Source organism: Myotis daubentonii, chromosome 2 (assembly GCF_963259705.1).
Source record: "Myotis daubentonii chromosome 2, mMyoDau2.1, whole genome shotgun sequence".
In the NCBI taxonomy this organism is placed as follows: Eukaryota; Metazoa; Chordata; class Mammalia; order Chiroptera; family Vespertilionidae; genus Myotis; species Myotis daubentonii.
The window spans coordinates 124,646,561-124,666,665 of record NC_081841.1 but is presented as its reverse complement, the minus strand read 5'-3'; the positions used below and the strand labels follow the sequence as shown (position 1 = coordinate 124,666,665).

The following is a 20,105-nucleotide window of genomic DNA, read 5'->3' as shown; positions in this document are numbered from 1 at the left end:
GTCCCTAACCACTTGCCTGCCTGCCTAATTGCCCCTAACTGCCTCTGCTTGCTGGCCTGATCACCCCCTAACTGGTCTGCTGTCAGCCTGGTCGCCCCCTAACTGCCCCCCTGCCAGCCTGGTCGCCACCTAACTGCCCCCCTGCCATCCTGATCGCCCCCTAACTGCCCCCCTGCCAGCCTGGTCGCCACCTAACTGCCCCCCTGCCATTCTGATCATCCCCTAACTGCCCCCCTGCTGGCCTGGTCACCCCCTGACTGTCCGGAAGGAAGTCGGATGTCCGGAAGATGTCCAGTCAACCCGGCCTAATTAGCATATTATCCTTTTATTAGTATAGATCTTATGAAACTATAAATCAGATATTAATGTTGATTTACTATCTTTATAGACATCTATATGTCTATTTAATAGACATCTACCAGGTGTACTGGTTAATAATGTGTATTTTTTTCAATAGATGGAGTTACACATATGTGGATATATATGCGATTTGACATGTATGCTATTTTGTTGTATTGACAACAAGCTTCTAAACTTCCTATGTCAAATTTTCTGAAGGTGTTAACATCATAGATATTTTTATTCTTTTTTTCATGCCAAAAAAAGAGCATTTGCAGGAAGTTTTAATTTATTACTTTATTTTGAAGAGAAGTGCTGCTGAAGCTTACGAGAAGTTTATGGTGAACATGTTCCATCTCAAGGTACTTGTGAACTCTGTTTTAAATGCTTTAAAGTGATGATTTCTCTGTGAAAGACAAAGAACGTCCAGGTCAACTGAAAAAGTTTGAAGACCAACAATTACAAGCATTATTGGATGAAGATGTGTGTCAAACTCAAAAACAACTTGCAGAAAGATTAAACGTTGCTCATCAAACAATTTCTGATGGTTTACAAGCAATGGGAAAGATTTTAAAGGAAGCAAAATGGGTGCCACATCAACTGAACAAAAGGCAAATGGAAAACCGAAAAGTCATCAGTAAAATGTTGCTTCAATGGCAAGAAAGAAAGTCTTTTTTGTATCGAATTGTGACTGGTGATGAAAAGTGGATTTATTTTGAGAATCCCAAGTGCACAAAATCATGGGTTGATCCAGGTCAACCATCAACATCAACTGCAAGGCCAAATCGCTTTGGAAAGAAGACAATGCTCTGCATTTGGTGGGATCAGGAAGGTGTGGTGTATTGTAGGCTTCTAAAACCAGGTGAAACCGTTAATACTGATCACTGCTGACAACAAATAATCAATTTGAACCACGTTCTGATCGTGAAACGACCAGAATGGGCCAGAAGACACGGCAAAGTAAATTTGCTTCATGATAACACACCATCACACACTTCAAAACCAGTTAAAGACACGTTAAAAGATCTTGCCTGGGAAGTATTAACCCACCCACTGTATTCACCAGACCTTGCTCCTTCTTTTCAGATTACCACTTGTTCCGATCGATGGCACACGCACTTTTTGAGCAGCACTTCAAAATGTATGAAGAAGTGGAAAATTGGGTCTCTGAATGGTTTCCCTCAAAACAAGAAAAGTTCTATAGGGATGGTATCCACAAATTACCTGAAAGATGTGGGGGATGTGTAGCTAGTGATGGACTTTACTTTGAATTAAGCACTTTTGATGATTCTCTTGAAATTATGGGTTTTCTTTGATTACAAAATCTGCATTATTTACTGGTATACCTGGTATATGGTTATTAAATTAGTTGTACAATATTGTTTAAATGCCATTAAATAACTTTTACTTCCCCTCTCCCCCCCTTATAGCGTAAAAGAGCAGTGGACCTGAATGTTAAAATCTTGGATTTGAGTAGTACATTTCTTATGGGAGCCAACTTTCCCAACAAGATTGAGAAGCATCTCTTACCAGAACACATTCGCCAGAACTTTGTACTTGCTGGAGATCATGTAATTGTTGATGGTCTACATGCAGAATCACCAGATGACTTGGTATGTGTATTCCATTTTCTTATAGTTCAGATCCCATTTGTGTGCTGCTACTGTCTTAAACCAAGCCCAGGTTCAGTGATAATATAATACTACCATTACAAATACTTCAGTGTTGTTAAAATTTTTAACTTTGGGATTATTAATTCCATAAATGGTTTGAATGATGAAAATGGTTTAATTATTCATGTCTTATGAAGAACTCAATTTTAAAGTATGATAAATAATAATGATTTTCTTTTCTTTTTTTAATCCTCACCCAAGGACATGTTTTTACTGATATTAGAGAGAGAGGAAGGGAAGGAGGGAAGGAAAAGAGGGAGGGAGGGAGAGAGAAAGAGAGAGAGAGAGAGAGAGAGAGAGAGAGAGAGAGAGAGAACATCCATGTGATAGAGAAACGTCAATCGGTTGCCTCCCATACATGCTCTGATAAGGGATCAAACCCACAACCTAGATATGTGCCCTGACCAGGAGTCGAACCCACATTTTGGTATACAGGACAATGTTCCAACTGACTGGCCACCTAGCTAGGGCTGAACTACAGATTTTTAATGCCTATTAGTCATCACTTCACCTGGTTAAAGGTGCTTTATGGCACATGGGTTACATACAATTTTGTCTGACCATACCCCAACAGAGAACTGTAGTCAAATATGTTGTATCTCATACTAGTTTATGAGTCTAAAAGCTTTATTTACCTTGTGCAAACCATTATTTTATTTTTATAGCTAGGATCACTTGAAGAATAAAGTGAGAGTTAGCCTATATTATTACTGCATAGGCTATATATTTGTATCATGGTATTTATATTTTTTATCATTTGCTGTTTAAATATAGGTGCGAGAAGCTGCTTATAAAATTTTCCTTTATCCCAATGCTGGTCAATTGAGATGTTTAGAAGAATTGCTCAGGAACAGAGATCTTCTGGCAAAGTTAGTAGGGTATTCTACGTATTCACACAGAGCTCTCCAAGGAACAATAGCTAAAAATCCAGGTAAGCCTGTTTATCCAACTTTTAAGGACAAAATAGAATTTTTATGGAATTAAACTTCTGACCTTAAAGGTTTTTCTTTGAATTATTTTGAAATATAGTTGACATACCATATTATATTAGTTTCAGGTGTATAACATAGTGGTTCAGTGACCACCATAATAAGTCTAGTAACCATCTGTCACCATTCATAGTTATGATATTGTGTACTCCATTCCTTATGCTGTATATTATGTCCCCATGACTTATTTTACAACTGGAAGTTTGTGTTTCTTAATTTTCTTTCCCTTTCCCGCCCACCTTCCTCTGGCAGCTATCAGTTCTCTGTATCTATGAGTGTATTTCTGTTTTGTTTTGTTGTTCTTTTTTTTTAGATTCCACATATAAGTGAAATTACACAGTATTTGTCTTTCTCTGTCTGACTTATGTCAGTTATTATAATAATCTCTAGGTTCATCCATGTTGTCTAAAATGGCAAGATTTTATTCTTATTTTTATAGCTTAGTTAATTCCATTATATGTACCACAACTTTTTTCTGTCCATTCATCTATCGATGGATATCTAGGTTGCTTCCATGTCTTGCCTATTATAAACAACTAGAGGCCTGGTGCACAAAAATTTGTGCACTCGGGGGGTCACTCAGCCTGGCCTGTGCCCTCTCACAGTCTGGGAACCCTCGGGGGATGTCCACCTGCTGGCTTAGGCCCGCTCCTTGTGGGATTGGCCCTAAGCTGGCAGTCAGACATCCCTCTGGCAGCCCGGGAGCCCTTGGGGGATGTCCACTTGCCAGCGGGGAGCAGGCCTAAGCTGCAGTCGGACATCCTTGGCGCTGCTGAGGAGGTGGGAGAGGCTCCCACCACCACTGCTGTACTGGCAGCCGTCAGCCTGGCTTGTGGCTGAGCAGAGCTCTCTCTGTGGGAGTGCACTGAACACCAGGGGGCAGCTCCTGCATTGAGCGTCTGCCCCCTGGTGGTCAGTGTGTGTCATAGTGACCAGTCATTCCCAGTCATTCTGCTGTTAGGGCCAATTTGCATATTACTCTTTTATTATATAGGATAGAGGCCTGGTGCATGGGTGGGGGCTGGCTGGTTTGCCCTGAAGGATGTCCCGGATCAGGGTGGTGGTCCCGCTAGGGTGCCTGGCCAGCCTGGGTGAGGGGCTGAGCGCCGTTTTCAGACTGGCCACACCCTCTTCAGGGAGGGGGGTCCTGCTGGGGTGCCTGGTCAGCCTGGGTGAGGGGCTGATGGCTGTTTGCAGGTTGGCCACAGCTCCTTCAGGGTTGGGGTTCCCACGGGGGTGCCCAGCCAGCCTGGGTGAGGGGCTGATGGCTGTTTGCAGGCTCGCCACAGCCCCTTCAAGGTGGGGGTCCCCACTGGGGTGCCTGGCCAGCCTGGGTGAGGGGCTGATGCTGTTTGCAGGCTGGTCACAGCCCCCAGCCACCCAAGCTCCCAGTGGAGGCTGTCTGGAAGCAGGTATCTGGGGTTTATTTATCTTCTATAATTGAAACTTTGTTGCCTTGAGCAGAGGCCACAGTGGGCCAGGGCAGGTGGGAAGCTTGGCTTCCTCCATCGCCGGGTCAACCAAGCCTCCTGCTTGCTCCAGCTCCATGGCTGCCAGCCGCCATCTTTGTTGGGTTATTTTGCATATAGTCGCTCTGATTGGCTGGTGGGCGTGTCTTGGGGCATGGCAGAGGTGTGGTTAGTTTGCATGTTTCTCTTTTATTAGATTAGATGCTGGTGTGAACATAGGGGTGCATATATCTTGAGTTATGGCTTTTTTTTTTTTTCAGATGTATGCTCAGAAGCGGAATTGCTGGGTCATATGGTAGTTATATTTTTAGTTTTTTGAGGAATACCCATACTATTTTCTATAGTGGTTGCACCAGTTTACATTCCCACCACGGTGAATGAGGGTTCCCTTTTCTTCACATCCTCAACAACACTTGTTATTGGTTGTCTTTTTTATAATAACCATTCTGACTAGTGTGAGGTGATATCTCATTGTGGTTTTAACTTTAATTTCCCTAATGATTACTAATGTTGAGCATCTTTTCATTTATCTGTTTGTTATCTATAGGTCTTCAGCCCATTTTTTTTTATTGGATTTTTTGTTTTTGTGATGTTGAGGCTTATGAGTTCTTTATATATTTCAGATACCAGAGGCCCGGTGCACAAAATTCGTGCATGGTGGGGATGGGTGGGTGGTCCCTCAGCCAGCCTGCAACGACGCCAGAGTCCCTTGCCCCAGCCCCCAACCTGAGGCTCCTCCCATCCCTCTGTGTGGCTGGTGTCCCTCCCTAATGATTACTACTCCCTCCACGCAGCCGGTGTGGCCTCCACTCCCCTCTCTCCGCACAGCCAGGGTGCGGATGCTGGGCTCGCGTTCCTGGGGTGATGCTGCCTGCGTCCCACCCTGGCCACTATGGGCTCCACCATCTTTGTCATAGAGTGATGGTTAATTTACATATTACTCTTTTATTAGATAGGATCAATCCCTTATTGGATATATTGTTTCCAAATACCTTATCTCATTCAGTAAGTTGCTTTTTCATCTTGTTAATGATTTCCTTCACTTTACAAAACCTTTTTAGTTTGATATAGTCCCATTTGTTTATTTTTGCTTTTGTTGCCTTTGCCTGAGTAGATATATCCAATAAGTTATGGCTAAGGCCAATGTCAAAGAGTTTTCTGCCTATCTTTTCTTCTAGTACGTTTACGGTTTTGGTCTTACATTTAATTCTTTTTTTTTTAAAATTAAATCTTTATTGTTCAGATTATTACATTTGTTCCTCTTTTCCCCCCCGTAACTCCCCTCCTCCCAGTTCCCGCCCCACCATCCGCCCTCACTCCCCACCCACTGTCCTCATCCATAGGTGCACGATTTTTGTCCAGTCTCTTCCCGCATCTCCCACACCCCTTTCCCCCCCAAGAATAGTCAGTCCATTCCCTTTCTATGTCCCTGATTCTATTATGATCACCAGATTATTTATTCACTTGATTCTTAGATTCACTTGTTGAAAGATGCATATTTGTTGTTCATAATTTGTATCTTTACCTTTTTCCAGGCTAACTGGCTATGAGAGTCCGCTGTGTCTGCAATGGGAGAGCTTCTGTGCTGGATCTCTAGGGCGGTGCTAATCTAGCATTTGCTTGAGGCTATTCAGCAAATGGCTCTGCGCAGGGCTTGGGCGGGGCGGGTCCCTGGGGATCTACAGGGCGGGCAGAGCAAGCAGTTATGGCTGCTCTCAGTTCCGTCCCTAGGGGCTCTGCCTCACAGAGTCCCAGCAACAGCTGCAAACCTCGGAGAGAAAGCTGCCTTCGATTTCCGACCAAAGCTAGACAGTCCCGCTTCTCCCATTTGAGTCTTGGTCCCTAGAGACTCGCCCAGATCTGGAGCTCAGAGTCTGAAACTCCCTCCCGATTGAAAACAACAACCGCGCCCTCCGCCTCCAGCCCGCTCCGCGTGCACTCCGCACCTTAGTATTTCACTTCAGCACTGCGCCTCCTCTGAGTCTGGGTATGATATTCTCTTTCCTCCTAGTTGTAGAATTTCCACTCAGCCAGCCTTCCTGTGGTTCTGGATGATGTCCGTTCCGTCTTTAGTTGTTTTTTGAAGTGGTTGTTCCAGGCAGCAATCTCCAGCGTTAACCTATGCCGCCATCTTGGTTTTTCTCAAGACTGGCTTGTAATTCTTTAATCCATTTTCAGTTTATATTTGTATATGGTATAAGAAAATGGTCTACTTTTGGGTTTTGTTTTTTTTTACATGTATTTGTCCAGTTTTCCCAACACACTTACTAAAGAGACTGTCTTACCCTATTATATATCTTTACCTCTTTTGTTGTTGATTAACTGACCATATACAAGTGTGTTTTTACTTTTGGGCTCTGTTCTGTTCCATTGATCTACATGTCTGTTTTTGTGCCAGTGCCATACTGTTTCTATTACTGTAGCTTTGTGGTTTAGTTTGAAATCAGGGAGTGTAATATCTCTAACGTTCTTTCTCAAGATTTCTTTGGCTACTCAAGGTCTTTTGTGGTTCCATATACATTTTAGGATTATTTGTTTTAGTTCTGTGAAAAGTGCAATAGGTATTCTGATAGGGATTGCACTGAATCTGTAGATTGCTTTGGGTAGTATAGACATTTTGACAATATTAATATCTCTAATGCATGAGTATGGTTTATGCTTCAATTTCTTTCATCAATGTCTCTTAGTTTTTAGAGGAGGGGTCTTTAATTTTTTTGGATAAATTTATTCCTAGGTATTTTTGCAATTGTAAATTGGATTTTAAAATATTTTTTTGTGTAGTTTATTATTTGTCTTTAAAAAACTCATTTTCTATTCTGCAACTTCACTGAATTTATTCACTAGTTCTAATTTTTTTTTGGAGGTAAACTTTAGAGTTTTCTATGTATAGTATAATATCCTTTGCAAATAGTGACAATTTTACTTTTTTCTTTTCAATTTGGATGTCTTTTATTTCTTTTTCTTCTCTGATTGCTGTGTCTAGGACTTCCAATAGTATGTTGAATAAGAGTGGTGAGAGTGGGAATCCCTGTCTTGTTCCTGGTCCTAGAGAAAAAGCTTTCAGCTTTTTACCATTGAGTAATGTATTAGCTGTGAATTTGTCTGTGAATATGGCTGTTATTATGTTGAGGTATGTTTTTTTCTATACTAACTTTCTTGAGAGTTTTTATCATAAATGGATGTTAAATTTTGTTGAATACTTTTTCTGCGTCTCTTGAGATGATCTATAATTTTTATTCTTAAATTTATGTGGTGTATCACATTGATATTCAGGTACTGAATCATCCTTGAATTCTGGAACAAATCCCACTTGATCGTGGTGTATAATCTTTTTAATGTATTGTTGAAAATCAGTTTCCTAATGTTTTGTTAATAATTTTTGCATCTATGTTCATTGGTGATATTAGTCTGTAATTTTTAAAATCTTTTTTAAAAATTTTATTGTTGAAAGTATTACATATGTCCCCTTTTTTCTCCCATTGACCCCCATCAGCCTACCCCAGGCTTTCACCTCCCTATTATCTGTATTCATGGGCTATGCATATGTATACACAAGTTCTTTGGTTGATCCCCTCCCCCTCACTCACCCTCCCATGCATTCCTTCCAAGATGCTGCATTCTGTTCCATGCTTCCATTTCTCTGGATCCACTCCGTTCATCAGTTTATTTTGTTCATTACATGCCACATATGAGTGAGATCATGTGATACTTGCCTTTCTCTACTGGTTTATTTCACTTTGTATAATACTCTCTAAGTCCCTCCTTGCTGTCTCAAAGTGAAAGAGATTGTTCTTTTTTTACTACTGCATAGTATTCTATGGTATCAATGTACCACAGCTTTTTTATCCACTCGTCTACTGATGGGCACTTGGGCTGTTCCAGATCTTAGCTATTGTAAATTGTGCTGCCATGAACATAGGGGTGCATACATTATTTCTGATTGGTGTTTCAGGCTTCATAGGATATATTCCTAGAAGTGGGATCACTGGGTCAAATGGCAGATCCATATTTAATTTTTTGAGGGAACTCCATACTGTTTTCCATAATGACTGCACCAGTCTGCATTCTCACCAGCAATGTACTAGGGTTCCCTTTTCTCCACATCCTTGCCAGCCAGCACTTGTCATTTGTTAAATTGTTAATGGCAGCCATTCTAACTGGTGTGAGGTGATTCCTCATTGTTGTTTTAATTTGCATCTCTCTGATGATCGGTGACTTTGAGAATTTTTTATATGTCTCTTGGCCTTCTGTATGTCCAATTTGGAGAAGTGTCTGTTTATGTCCTTTGCCCACTTTTTAATTGGATTGTTTGTCTTCCTTTTGTTAAGTTGTATGAATTCCTTATATATTTTAGACATGAATCCTTTATCAGATGCATCATTGCCAAATATGTTCCCCCATACAGTGGGCTCCTCTTTTTTTTTTTTTTTCAGTTGGTCAACATAGCAAGGTTCTTTTTTTTGTTTTGTTTTTGTCCTGTTATATTTATATTTATATTTATACTATTTGATCCTATAAACATGCCTCTATAATCACATCATGGTATGTTTTGGGTAACCTTCTACAGTTCCTTGTTTCATAGTTTCTTATCTGACCTTTACCAGAAATCCTGTCTCTATTTAGTTCTGTTGATTTTAATCTTGTCTAGGTTAATCTCTGTGTTCCATTATAAGGGTTATTCCAAGGTCACTGCTCTACTGATAAGCTACAAGGAAGTGACTGAAGAAGATTCTCCTACCCAGTAAAGGTTCTGTCCTCCCAGCCTTGCTGCTTGCCTTCCCTGGGACTGCCCTGTGTCAGTGGATCTCCAGGGGTATAGGCTTTGGTGCTTTCCCTGGTGTGCAGACCCCTGGGGATGTGGGCCCAACAAGTCCTAAATTTATTGCCAATAGTCTTAGTCCAAGTTCTTCATAAGTAGTACATGGTATTTCTGTAACACTAGGGGGTTTCACTGATTTATTCTCTTCCTTAGTCCTGTTAATCCCTAACCTGGGGAAACAACCTTTCGCGGGGTGGTGGTCCTGTTTAAAACACATAGCACTAAGAGGGGGAGCAAACATATGCCATATATGCCAGGTCCTTTGAAACATAAGCTGTGCAGATGTTTCTTCCCTGCAGCGACTGTGTCAAGCAGCAAGGGTGGTCCGGCTTCCGGCAAATTCCCCCATTTTTATTTTTTAAATGACAGCACGTGTAAATCAGCGGCCACCTCTCGGATTGGGTTAAGACTCGGAAGAAGCTTGTTTGTGATTTTGCTAACAGGTCAGTCCGAGGCTTAACCCTATATCGGCTCCCCACATCTCACCCTTCTTTTATATTTTAAGCTACTATAAGGAAAGTTTTTAAGCATCAAGAACAAAAAGCTACCATAATGAAAGTAAAACTTAAGCATCAAGAACAAAAAGCTACCATAATGAAAGTAAAACAAGGATCAAGAACAAAACTCTGGCTATTAAAACAATAACAAGATAATGCCAATGCAAAACCCAAAACATTTTAAAACTTAAACATAACATTTTTAAAACTAGTAAGAACAATAAAACAATGCCAATGCAAAACAGCAATAAGTGAGTTTCTGCTAAATGAAAGTTTCTTTTGCTGATTTACTCAGAGTCCTCGGACTTCGCTGAGAGAGTAGCTTCCACTTCTTGCTTTTCTACCATCTGCTGGGCCTCAGTTGTTAACTTCTTCAGCTGACTCCATGTTGGCACCTCAATCCCTTGCATAGCCTTCCTTTTCTTCTTTTTTCCGCTTTTCTGTCATCGGGGCAACTCTGAGCTTTGGGATGATGGGACAAGGAGCTTCTCTGGGTTCACTGTGGTGACACACGTAATGCTCTGGTACCCAAATTGTCTGCACTGCTCCTTCTGGAAAGATACAAAACACAACCTCTTCCCCACATCGTTACTAGATCTGGTAAAACTCTTGTCTAGTTTGTGTATCCTTCTACCAGGCTGAGTCGGCAGAGGCTATTGTATAGGAGGCCCGATGCCTTTGGCTGCTGTAAAAACCTCTCCATTGTATTTTTTTTAAAAATTTAACATATAACATTCTTCTCCCCTTTTTTTGTTTTTATAGAAAAGGTTTATATTGATGGAATTGTCATTTTTTTTGTGTGTGTGTCAAGAGCTAACTTTGATGTGTTAAAACTAAGTAAAATGCATTTACTCAATCCAAAGCAGACATTAAAAAGAAAAACCCCAAATGCACTCTTGTATCCATTTTAAGAGTAGGATTGGCGCTTTCCGCTATTACTACAGTGGGGTTAAGGATAAGGCTCCTTGGGCCTACCTTCTCCCATGCCTTTACATTTACCTTTCCTTCCTCAGAAAAAGCATGGACATACTTCTTGTATAAAACGTTCCTTCTGACTGGGAGTAACCTTAACTCCTCTGCTAGCAAGCATATGTGTTAAAAGATCAATACGGAGTCTTTATTCTTTAGACTCAGTATGGCACATCTTCTCAATCTAAGTTCTGTACTATCCACCTTCTTACCCTACTTATCCTCTATAGGGGGGTCTGCAGCACTCTGGTGGAGTCCTATCCGTCCCAAATGTGGGGGTTCTCAATGTGGGGGTCTTACCTAGGGGAATCTTGTTCCAGGGGTTCCCAAAGGTGTGGATGGAGTTGCCGAAGACTATCCACCCTCTTCCTACGGTGGAGTCCTATCCGTCCCGAGTGCGGGGCTTACCTAGGGGAATGGGGGGCTTACCTAAGAGTCCCTGTCTGGGCACCATCAGTTGGGGTCCAGCCCCAGTAGGTCCAGGGGTTCCCAAAGGTGTGGACAGAGTCGGCAAAGAAGGAATACACGGGGACAGTGTTCAGTTGGTCAGCATAGTGAGGTTCTTTCTTTTTCATGGGCTCCTCTTTTGTTTTGTTGATGGTTTCTTTGCTTTGTATTAGCTTTTTATTTTTATGTAATCCCATTTGTTTATTTTCTCCTTAGTTTCCTTTGCCCTAGGAGATATATCTGTAAACATATTGCCATGAGAGATGTCTGATATTTTGCTGCCTATGGTTTCTTCTACAATTTTTATGGCTTACCGACTTATATTTAGGTCTTTTATCCATTTTGAGTTTATTCTTGTGTATGGTGTAAGTTGGTGGTCTAGTTTAATTTTTTTGCATGTATCTGTCTAATTTTCCCAACACCATTTATTGAAGAGACTATCTTGACTCCATTGTATGCTCTTGCTTCCTTGATCAAACATTAATTGAGCATAATGGCTTGGGTTGATTTCTGGGTTCTCTGTTCTGTTCCATTGGTCTATATGTCTGTTCTTGTGCCAGTACCAGGCTGTTTGATTACGGTGACTTTGTAGTATAACTTGATGTCTGGTATTGTGATTACTCCAACCTTGTTCTTCTTAAGATTGCTACAGCTATTGGGGGTCTTTTTTGGTTCCATACAAATTTTTGGAGTATTTGTACTACATCTGTGAAAAATGCTGTTGGTATTTTAATAGGAATTGTATTGAATCTGTAGATTGCCTTGGGTAGTATGGACATTTTAATAATGTTGATTCTACCAATCCTTGAACATGGTATATTCTTCCACTTGTGTATATCTTCCTCTATCTCTTTTTTCAACATCCTGTAGATTTCTGAGTATAAGTCTTTTACCTCCTTGGTTAAGTTTATTCCTAAATACCTTAATTTTTTTGTTTCAGTGGTAAATGAGATTCTTTGTTTAGTTTCTCTTTCTGGGAATTCATTATTGGTGTACAAAAAAAGCCATCGATTTTTCGGTGTTGATTTTGTATCCTGCTACATTGCCGAATTCATTTATTAAGTCTAGTAGTTTTTTGATGGAATCGTTAGGGTTTTGTATGTACAATATCATGTCATCTGCGAATAATGAGAGTTTTATTTCCTCCTTTCCAATTTGGATGCCTTTTATTTCTTCTTGTCTGCATGGCTAGGACTTCCAGTACTATGTTGAATAAGAGTGGTGAAAGTGGACATCCCTGTCTTGTTCCTGTTCTTAGGTGAAATGTTTTTAGTATTTGCCCATTGAGTATGATGTTCTCTGTAAGTTTGTTATATATGGCCTGTATTATGTTGAGATATGCTCCTTCTGTTCCCACTTTGCTGAGAGTTTTTATCAAAAATGGGTGTTGGATTTTGTCAAATGGTTTTTCTGCGTCTACCGATATGATCCTGTGATTTTTGTCTTTCAAGTTGTTCATGTGATGTATCTGTTATGCCCAGATTTCAGGATCCCCAAGAGACCACACCAGGGAGCCAGCCATGTCCAATGCAAAAGCAAAGAGTCTTTTATTCAAACCCGGGCTTGGCTCTCCTACCCTCCTTACTGACGCAGCAGCAAGTGGCAGAGAGACCCAGTCCTGTGGGGAGAGGGGTTTTTTAGTAAGGGGAGGAGAGAGGACTGTGGGCCCTGCCAATTGGCCAGGCGCAAGTCGGTGCCTCGTTACACAGGATGTGGTCATATCTATGGCACGCACTTCCCTTGATTATCATTGGTTAGTTTAAAGAAATCCTAGGTGTGGCTAGCAGAGGCTTGGGCTTCTTCCGGAAAGGAGCTCTTTGCTGAGCACATGGCTCTGCCCCAAAATGGAGGATTTGGGGCAAGATGGAGGGCGTAGCCCTCATCCTTCCATTTCCCCCTTTGTCTTGGAACTTCTGGCTCAGTCATGAGATGGACTGCATTTCTACTTCACTGTTGCTAGAGGCCTGTACTGGGCACACGGAACTATCAACTGAACTATCCCTACACGCTTAACAAATGGTCCGGTGGAAGGGAAAGAAACCATTTTAGCTTTAACAACTTCTATTGAAATAGGATTTTTCTTCTTAAAATTCCTCCATGGCTATCAAAAAGCCAAATCAAGATGAATTTATCTACTGTCCTGATGTTTGCATAAGCACAACAAGAATGGTAACTGACTACCTTTGCTGGAATCTCATGGTTGAATCTTAATGTGCCCCATAGGGCCAGGAAGCCAAGCCATCCAGCTGCCATCAGGCCTGCCTGCAGTATCTGCTGAGATAGGTGAATTCCTCACCTGTAGCAACTCCACCTGAGCCCATACTCCAGGCTTTAAGGCCCATCTCAGTAGCCCTCCTACTCGTTGCGGCCCAGAGTGTGTGGGGGTTCCGCAGGGATGCAGAGTCATCCTTATTGCTCCCCTTCTACTCTGACCAACTGCCAGTGATGGTAGGGCATGGGCCTGATGCTCCAGCGCCAGCCATCTTCAAGGCTCCCAAGCAGGATACCAGGCTTTCTTCGTGGCATTCTTACTGGCTTTAAGTCTTTAAAGCTCAGACAGGGCTCTTTAAAACATGATACTCCAGTCAAAGTTTTCCGTTAATAAAACCACTATTAGGAACCAGTCTTATTGAATCTATGCAAAGAAACGTATTGCCATGACTTATTTAGCATTGCCAAATTTCGGAGGAATTACATAAGGAGAAAAACATACTGATCTGCTCTAAGATTTTCTGATTTTTCCTTGCCAATTCCTTTTCATGGAGTTATAACAAAACAGTAACTGTTAGCATTAAACTTTCTTTCTATGTATAACCATGCCTTAGACCAGGGGTGGGCAAACTTTTTGACTCGAGGGCCACAATGGGTTCTTAAACTGGACCGGAGGGCCGGAACAAAAGCATGGATGGAGTGTTTGTGTGAACTAATATAAATTCAAAATAAACATCATTACATAAAAGGGTACAGTCTTTTTTTTTTTTTTTTTAGTTTTATTCATTTCTAACGGGCCAGATCTGGCCCGCAGGCCGTAGTTTGCCCACGGCTGCCTTAGACCTTCTATTCCAAACAGGCCTTTCCCAGCTTTCTACAGTTTAGGTTTGTACTACCCCTGACATGGGCATGGTTACGCAGGCCTGCGAGACAGTATACAGGCTGCCAACTGTTAACTGTCTCTCAACAGAGACCAAAACCTGATGGGAACCCTTCCCTGCCCAGTTGGGCACCTGCCCTCTTGGCAGGTAGACACCCTTTACTTTTGGGGTTCACCCCACACGGTCCCCTTTCAGGATAACCCAACATACATTCAAACCTGCAAGAGAATCAAAGGTCAATATAACATATCAATACAGTGAAACATAATATTGGCATCATGGCCGCTTCAGGCAGCCAAATCTTCTGCTACTAAACATGTGATACTAAAGTCCATTCTTGACCTTCCTATACATTGTCTCTTTCTCTTTGGAGCCATGTCCATGAAGATGCAGGCATTATCTGAGTCTATTATACGGTATCGTGGGGCTCCCGGTAGCAGGAGTGATCGCGAGCAAGGTTACAAGCATCAGGCAGGTCGAGCACACCATAGCTTGAGCGGGTTGCGTTGATCTCGATCAACGCTCCATTTGGTGCACGGATGGGTCCGCTGACCGGACATGAGTGTAATGGACCCAGGTGGCGACGCCGTCTACCTTGAGAGCGGTGGGGGTCGTCAGCACCACAGTGTAGGGACCCTTCCAACGTGGCTCGAGGGTCTCCCGGCGGTGCCTTCTGACGTAGACCCAATCTCCTGATCTGTGCTGATGAGGAGTTGGGGTTGGGCCAGTCTCGTAGATGGTGCGGAGGCGCGGCCAAATGTCCTTGTGCGCCCTCTGGAGCCCTCTCAAGGAAAGGGAGCCAGCCATGTCTGATGCAAAAGCAGAGTCTTTTATTCAAACCCGGGCTTGGCTCCCCTACCCTCCTTACTGACGCAGCAGCAAGTGGCAGAGAGACCCAGCCCTGTGGGGAGACGGGTTTTATAGTAAGGGGAGGAGAGAGGACTGTGGGCCCTGCCAATTGGCCAGGCGCAAGTCGGTGCCTCGTTACACAGGATGTGGTCATATCTATGGCGCGCACTTCCCTTGATTATCATTGGTTAGTTTAAAGAAATCCTAGGTGTGGCTAGCAGAGGCTTGGGCTTCTTCCGGAAAGGAGCTCTTTGCTGAGCACATGGCTCTGCCCCAAAATGGAGGATTTGGGGCAAGATGGAGGGCGTAGCCCTCGCCCTTTCGTATCATGTTTCTTGATTTGCAAATATTGTACTATCCTTGCATCCCTGGAAAAATCCCGCTTGGTTATGGTGTGTGATCTTTTTAATATATTACTGGATCCAGTTTCCTAATACTTTGTTGAGGATTTTAACATCTGTGTTCATTAGGGATATTGGCCTGTAGTTCTCTTTCTTTGTAGTGTCTTTATCTGGTTTTGGAATTAGGATAATGCTGGTCTCATAAAAAGAGCTTGGAAGTGTTCTTTCCTCTTGAAGTTTTAAAAATAGTTTGAGTAGTATAGGTGTTAGTTCTTCTTTGGTAAAACTGCTATGTGAAGCCATCTGGACCCAGGCTTTTGTTTACTGGAAGTTTTTTTTATTACTGCTTTAATTTCATCTGTTGTTATCAGTCTGTTAAGGTTTTCTGATTCTTCCTGATTCAGTTTTGGGCAATTGTATTTTTGTAGGAATTTTTCCATCTCAGCCACATTGTCCAGTTTGTTGGCATATAGTTGTTCATAATATTTTCTTACAATCCTTTGTATTTCTGTGGTGTCAGTGGTTACTTCTCCAGTTTCATTTCTGATTTTATTTCTTTGGGTCTTTATTTCTTTTCTTTTTTTTTAAAATATATTTTATTGATTTTTTACAGAGAGGAAGGGAGAGAGATAGAGAGTTAGAAACATCAATCAGCTGCCTCCTGCCCATCTCCTACTGGGGATGTGCCCGCAACCCAGGTACATGCCCCTGACTTGAATCGAAACCGGGACCCCTCAGTCCGCAGGCTGATGCTCTATTCACTGAGACAAACCGGTTTCGGCGGGTCTTTACTTCTTGATGAGTGTGGCTAATGGTTCATCAATCTTGTTTATCCTTTCAAAGAACCAGCTCTTGGTTTTTTTTATTTGTTTGTTTGTTTGTTTGTTTGTTTATTTATTTATTTTAGTGTCTGTGTCATTTATTTCTGATCTAATTTTTATTATTTCCTTTCTTCTACTTCCTCTGGGCTTTTCTTGTTGTTCTCTTTCTAGTTCTTTGAGTTTTAAGGTTAAATAGTTTATTATTAATATTTCTTCTTTTTTGAAAGAAGGTTGTAGTGTTGTGAACTTCCCTTTGAAGACTGCTTTCACTGTGTCCCATAGGTTTTGGATTGTTTTGTGTTCATTTTCACTTTTTTCCAGAAAGATTTGTATTTCTTTCTTGATCTTGTTGGTAGCCAATTCATATGCTATTTAACCTCCATGAGTTTAAATGTTTTGGGGTGTTTTTACTGTAGTTGATTTCTAATTTCATTCCACTGTGATCTGAGATGGCTGATATGATTTCAGTCTTCTTGAACTTGTAGAGACTTGTTTTGTGTCCAAACATGTGGTCTATCTTTGTGAATGATTCATTTGCACTTGAGAAGAATGTATATTCTGCAGCTTTGGGATGATATGTTCTATAAATGTGAATTAAATCCATCTGATCCAGTGTGTCCTTTAGAGTCTCTTTTTTCGGGTTAAATTTTTGTCTGGAAGATCTATCTAATGAAGTCAGCAGGTGTTAAACTCGCCTACCATGACTGTATTGTTGTTCTCTCCCTAAAAGTCCTCTAGAAGTGGTTTTTTAAAATATATATATTAGGTGCATATTGGGTGCATATATGTTTACCAGGGTTATTGCTGCAACCTGCACGGTTAGGGTTCAGGATCCAAAGAAGGGAACACACACAAATGGAAATACTATACAAGAAATATGAATTTAGAAGGCATTGGGGGCCAGGGGTGTCTCGTGAAGAGCACACTGAACTTGAGTCCAGTCTGCTTTTATTAACTTGAATACACATTTGCTCTTTAGTAATGCATATAGGCATATCAAAGGTAAAGTTTGGTAAACAGTAAAAGGATTATCAGGTTAGGGAATTGCCTTTAGCCATTGAGCCCACAGCAGGGCAATATTATGCTGATTTTCAGCCCTGCTGAATATCAAAGTCCATTGGCCTTCCAATGGGTCTTTTTGCAGTAATATGCTAACTACTGTTGGTTTTAGCTTCAGACAGGTTATGATATGAGTATTGCTACTCCAGCTTTTTTTCATTTCCATAAGCATGAAAAACTTTTTTCCATCCCTTCACTCTCATCCTGTGTGTTTTGTTCTGAGGTGGGTCTCTTGTAGACAGCATATAGTTGGATCATGTTTTTTAATCCATTCAGCTACCCTATGTCTTTTGATTGGAGCATTTAATCCAGTGGTTCTCAACCTTCCTAATGCCGCGACCCTTTAATACAGTCCCTCATGTTGTGGTGACCCCCAACCATAAAATTATTTTCGTTGCTACTTCATAACTAATTTTGCTACTGTTATGAATCGTAAATATCTGATATGGAGGATGTATTTTCATTGTTACAAATTGAACATAATTAAAGCATAGTGATTAATCACAAAAAACAATATCTAATTATATATGTGTTTTCCGATGGTCTAAGGTGACCCCTGTGAAAGGGTCATTTGACCCCCAAAGGGGTCACGACCCACAGGTTGAGAACCGCTGATTTAATCCATTTACATTTAAGGTTATTTTTAATAGATACTTTTTATTGCTATTTTAATTCTGTATGCCTAGGTTTCTCCCTCTATTTCTTCTCATTACAGCAGTTCCTTATGCATTTCTTGTAATGCTGGCTTGTTGGTGATAAACTCCCTTAGCCCCTTATTTCACCATCTATTTTGAATGATATAGTCTTGCTGGATATAGTAATCCTGGCTTCAGATGCTTGCTTTCCATTGCCTTGAGTACTTCATGCCACTCCCTTCTAGCCTGTAGAGTTTCTGATGAGAAATCAAATGGCAGCCTGATGTGATCTCCTTTGTAGGTAACAGTTTGCTTTTCTCTTGCTGCCTTTAAGATTTTCTTTGGCCTTACTTTTTGGCTTTTTAATTATGATGTGTCTGGTCATGGGCTTGTTTAGGCTCCTCTTGCTTTGGACTCTCTGTGCCTCCTGAACTTGTGTAACTTTTTCCTTTACCAGGTTAGGGAAGTTTTCTGCCATTATTTCTTCAAACACATTATCCTTTGCTCCCTTTCTTCCTCTCTGGTGCACTTATTATGTGGATATTTTTACATTTTATGTAGCCCCAAAGCTCTCTTAAGCTGATTCCAAATCTTAGCTATTGTAATAACACTGCTATGAACATGGGAGGGGTATATGTGTGTGTGCGCATATATTCTTTCTGATTGGTGTTTTGGGGATTTTAGGATATATTCCCAAAAGTGGGCTCGCTGGGTCAAAGGGCAGATCCATATCCAGTTAACTGCCATGCCAAAACGGAAACCACCCCCATTTCTTCCATATGTGCTGGAATATTTATAAATTTAAGTTACCATAATTTTCTTTACAAACCCAGAGATGTCACTAACAAGTCTGATTTTAAAATTGGGCGACCAGAGATGATATGGGAGGTTTGTGGCTATAGACGCCCGTGGCATGTGGGGAAGGTCCACCGCTTGCATCTATAGACGCTTATAGTGTAAAGGAATATTTAATTTTTTGAGGAAACTCCATACTGTTTTCCATAGTGGCTGCACCAATCTGCTTTCCCACCAGCAGTGAACTAGTGTTCCCTTTTCTCCACATCCTCGACAGCATTTGCTGTTTTTTGATTTGTTGATAATAGCCATTGTGACAGGTGTGAGGTGATATCTCCTTGAGGTTTGAATTTGTATTTCTCTGATGATTAGTAACTTTGAGCTTTTTTTCACATGTATCTTGGCCATTTGTATTTCCACTTTGGAGAAATGTCTATTCAGGTCTCCTGCCCATTTTTAAATTGGATTGTTTATCTTCCTTTTGTTGAGTTGTATGTATACTTTATATATTTTGGGTATTAACCCCTTATCAGATATATCATTGGCAAATATGTTTTCCCACAGAGTGGGTTTTCTCGTTGTTTTGTTGATGGTTTCTTTTGCTGTGCAGAAGCTTTTTATTTTGATGTAGTCCCATTTGTTTACTTTCTTCTTAGTTTCCTTTGCCTTAGGGGATGTATCCGCAAACAGATTGCTACTTGAGATGTCTGAGGTTTTACTGCCTATGTTCTCCTCTAAGGTATTTATGGATGAAACCTTATATTTAAGCATTTTATTCATCTTGAGTTTATTCTTGTGTATGGTGTAAATTGGTGGTCTGGTTTCATCTTTCCATATGTCTGTCCAGTTTTCCCAGGACCATTTGTTGAAATGACTGTCTTTGCTCCATTGTATGTTCTTGCCTCCTTTGTCAAATATTAATTGAGTGTAATGGCTTAGGTCGATTTCTGAGATCTCTGTTCTGATCCATTGGTCTATATTCCTGTTCTTGTGCCAGTATCAGGTTGTTTTGGTTATAAAGGCATTGTAGTATAGTTTGATATCCGGTATTGTGATCCCTTTTACGTTGTTCTTCTTTCTCAAGATTGCTGCAGCTATTTGAGGTCTTGTATGGTTCCATATAAATTTTTGGAGTATTTGTTCTAGTCCTGTGAAGTATGCCTTAGTATTTTAAAAGGAATTCTGTGCAATCTATAGATTGCTTTTGGTAGTATAGACATTTTAATGATGTTGATTCTTCCAATCCATGAAAATGGTATATGCTTCCTCTATACCTCTATTTGTTTGTATTTCCCTGTATTTCTTTTTTCA

At 41.0% G+C, this 20,105-nt stretch overlaps 1 protein-coding gene across 5 annotated transcripts in view; it reads left to right on the top strand.

The window, feature by feature from the left end:
* Positions 1–20,105, top strand: part of MIPEP (mitochondrial intermediate peptidase) — a 231,029-nt gene that overhangs the window by 29,982 nt on the left and 180,942 nt on the right. For all 5 annotated transcript variants that reach the window (XM_059684463.1, XM_059684460.1, XM_059684459.1 and 2 more), the window contains exons 6-7: positions 1,770–1,952; positions 2,787–2,943. In XM_059684463.1, the coding sequence (XP_059540446.1) occupies positions 1,770–1,952; positions 2,787–2,943 (340 nt within the window). The remainder of the gene's footprint in view (positions 1–1,769; positions 1,953–2,786; positions 2,944–20,105) is intronic.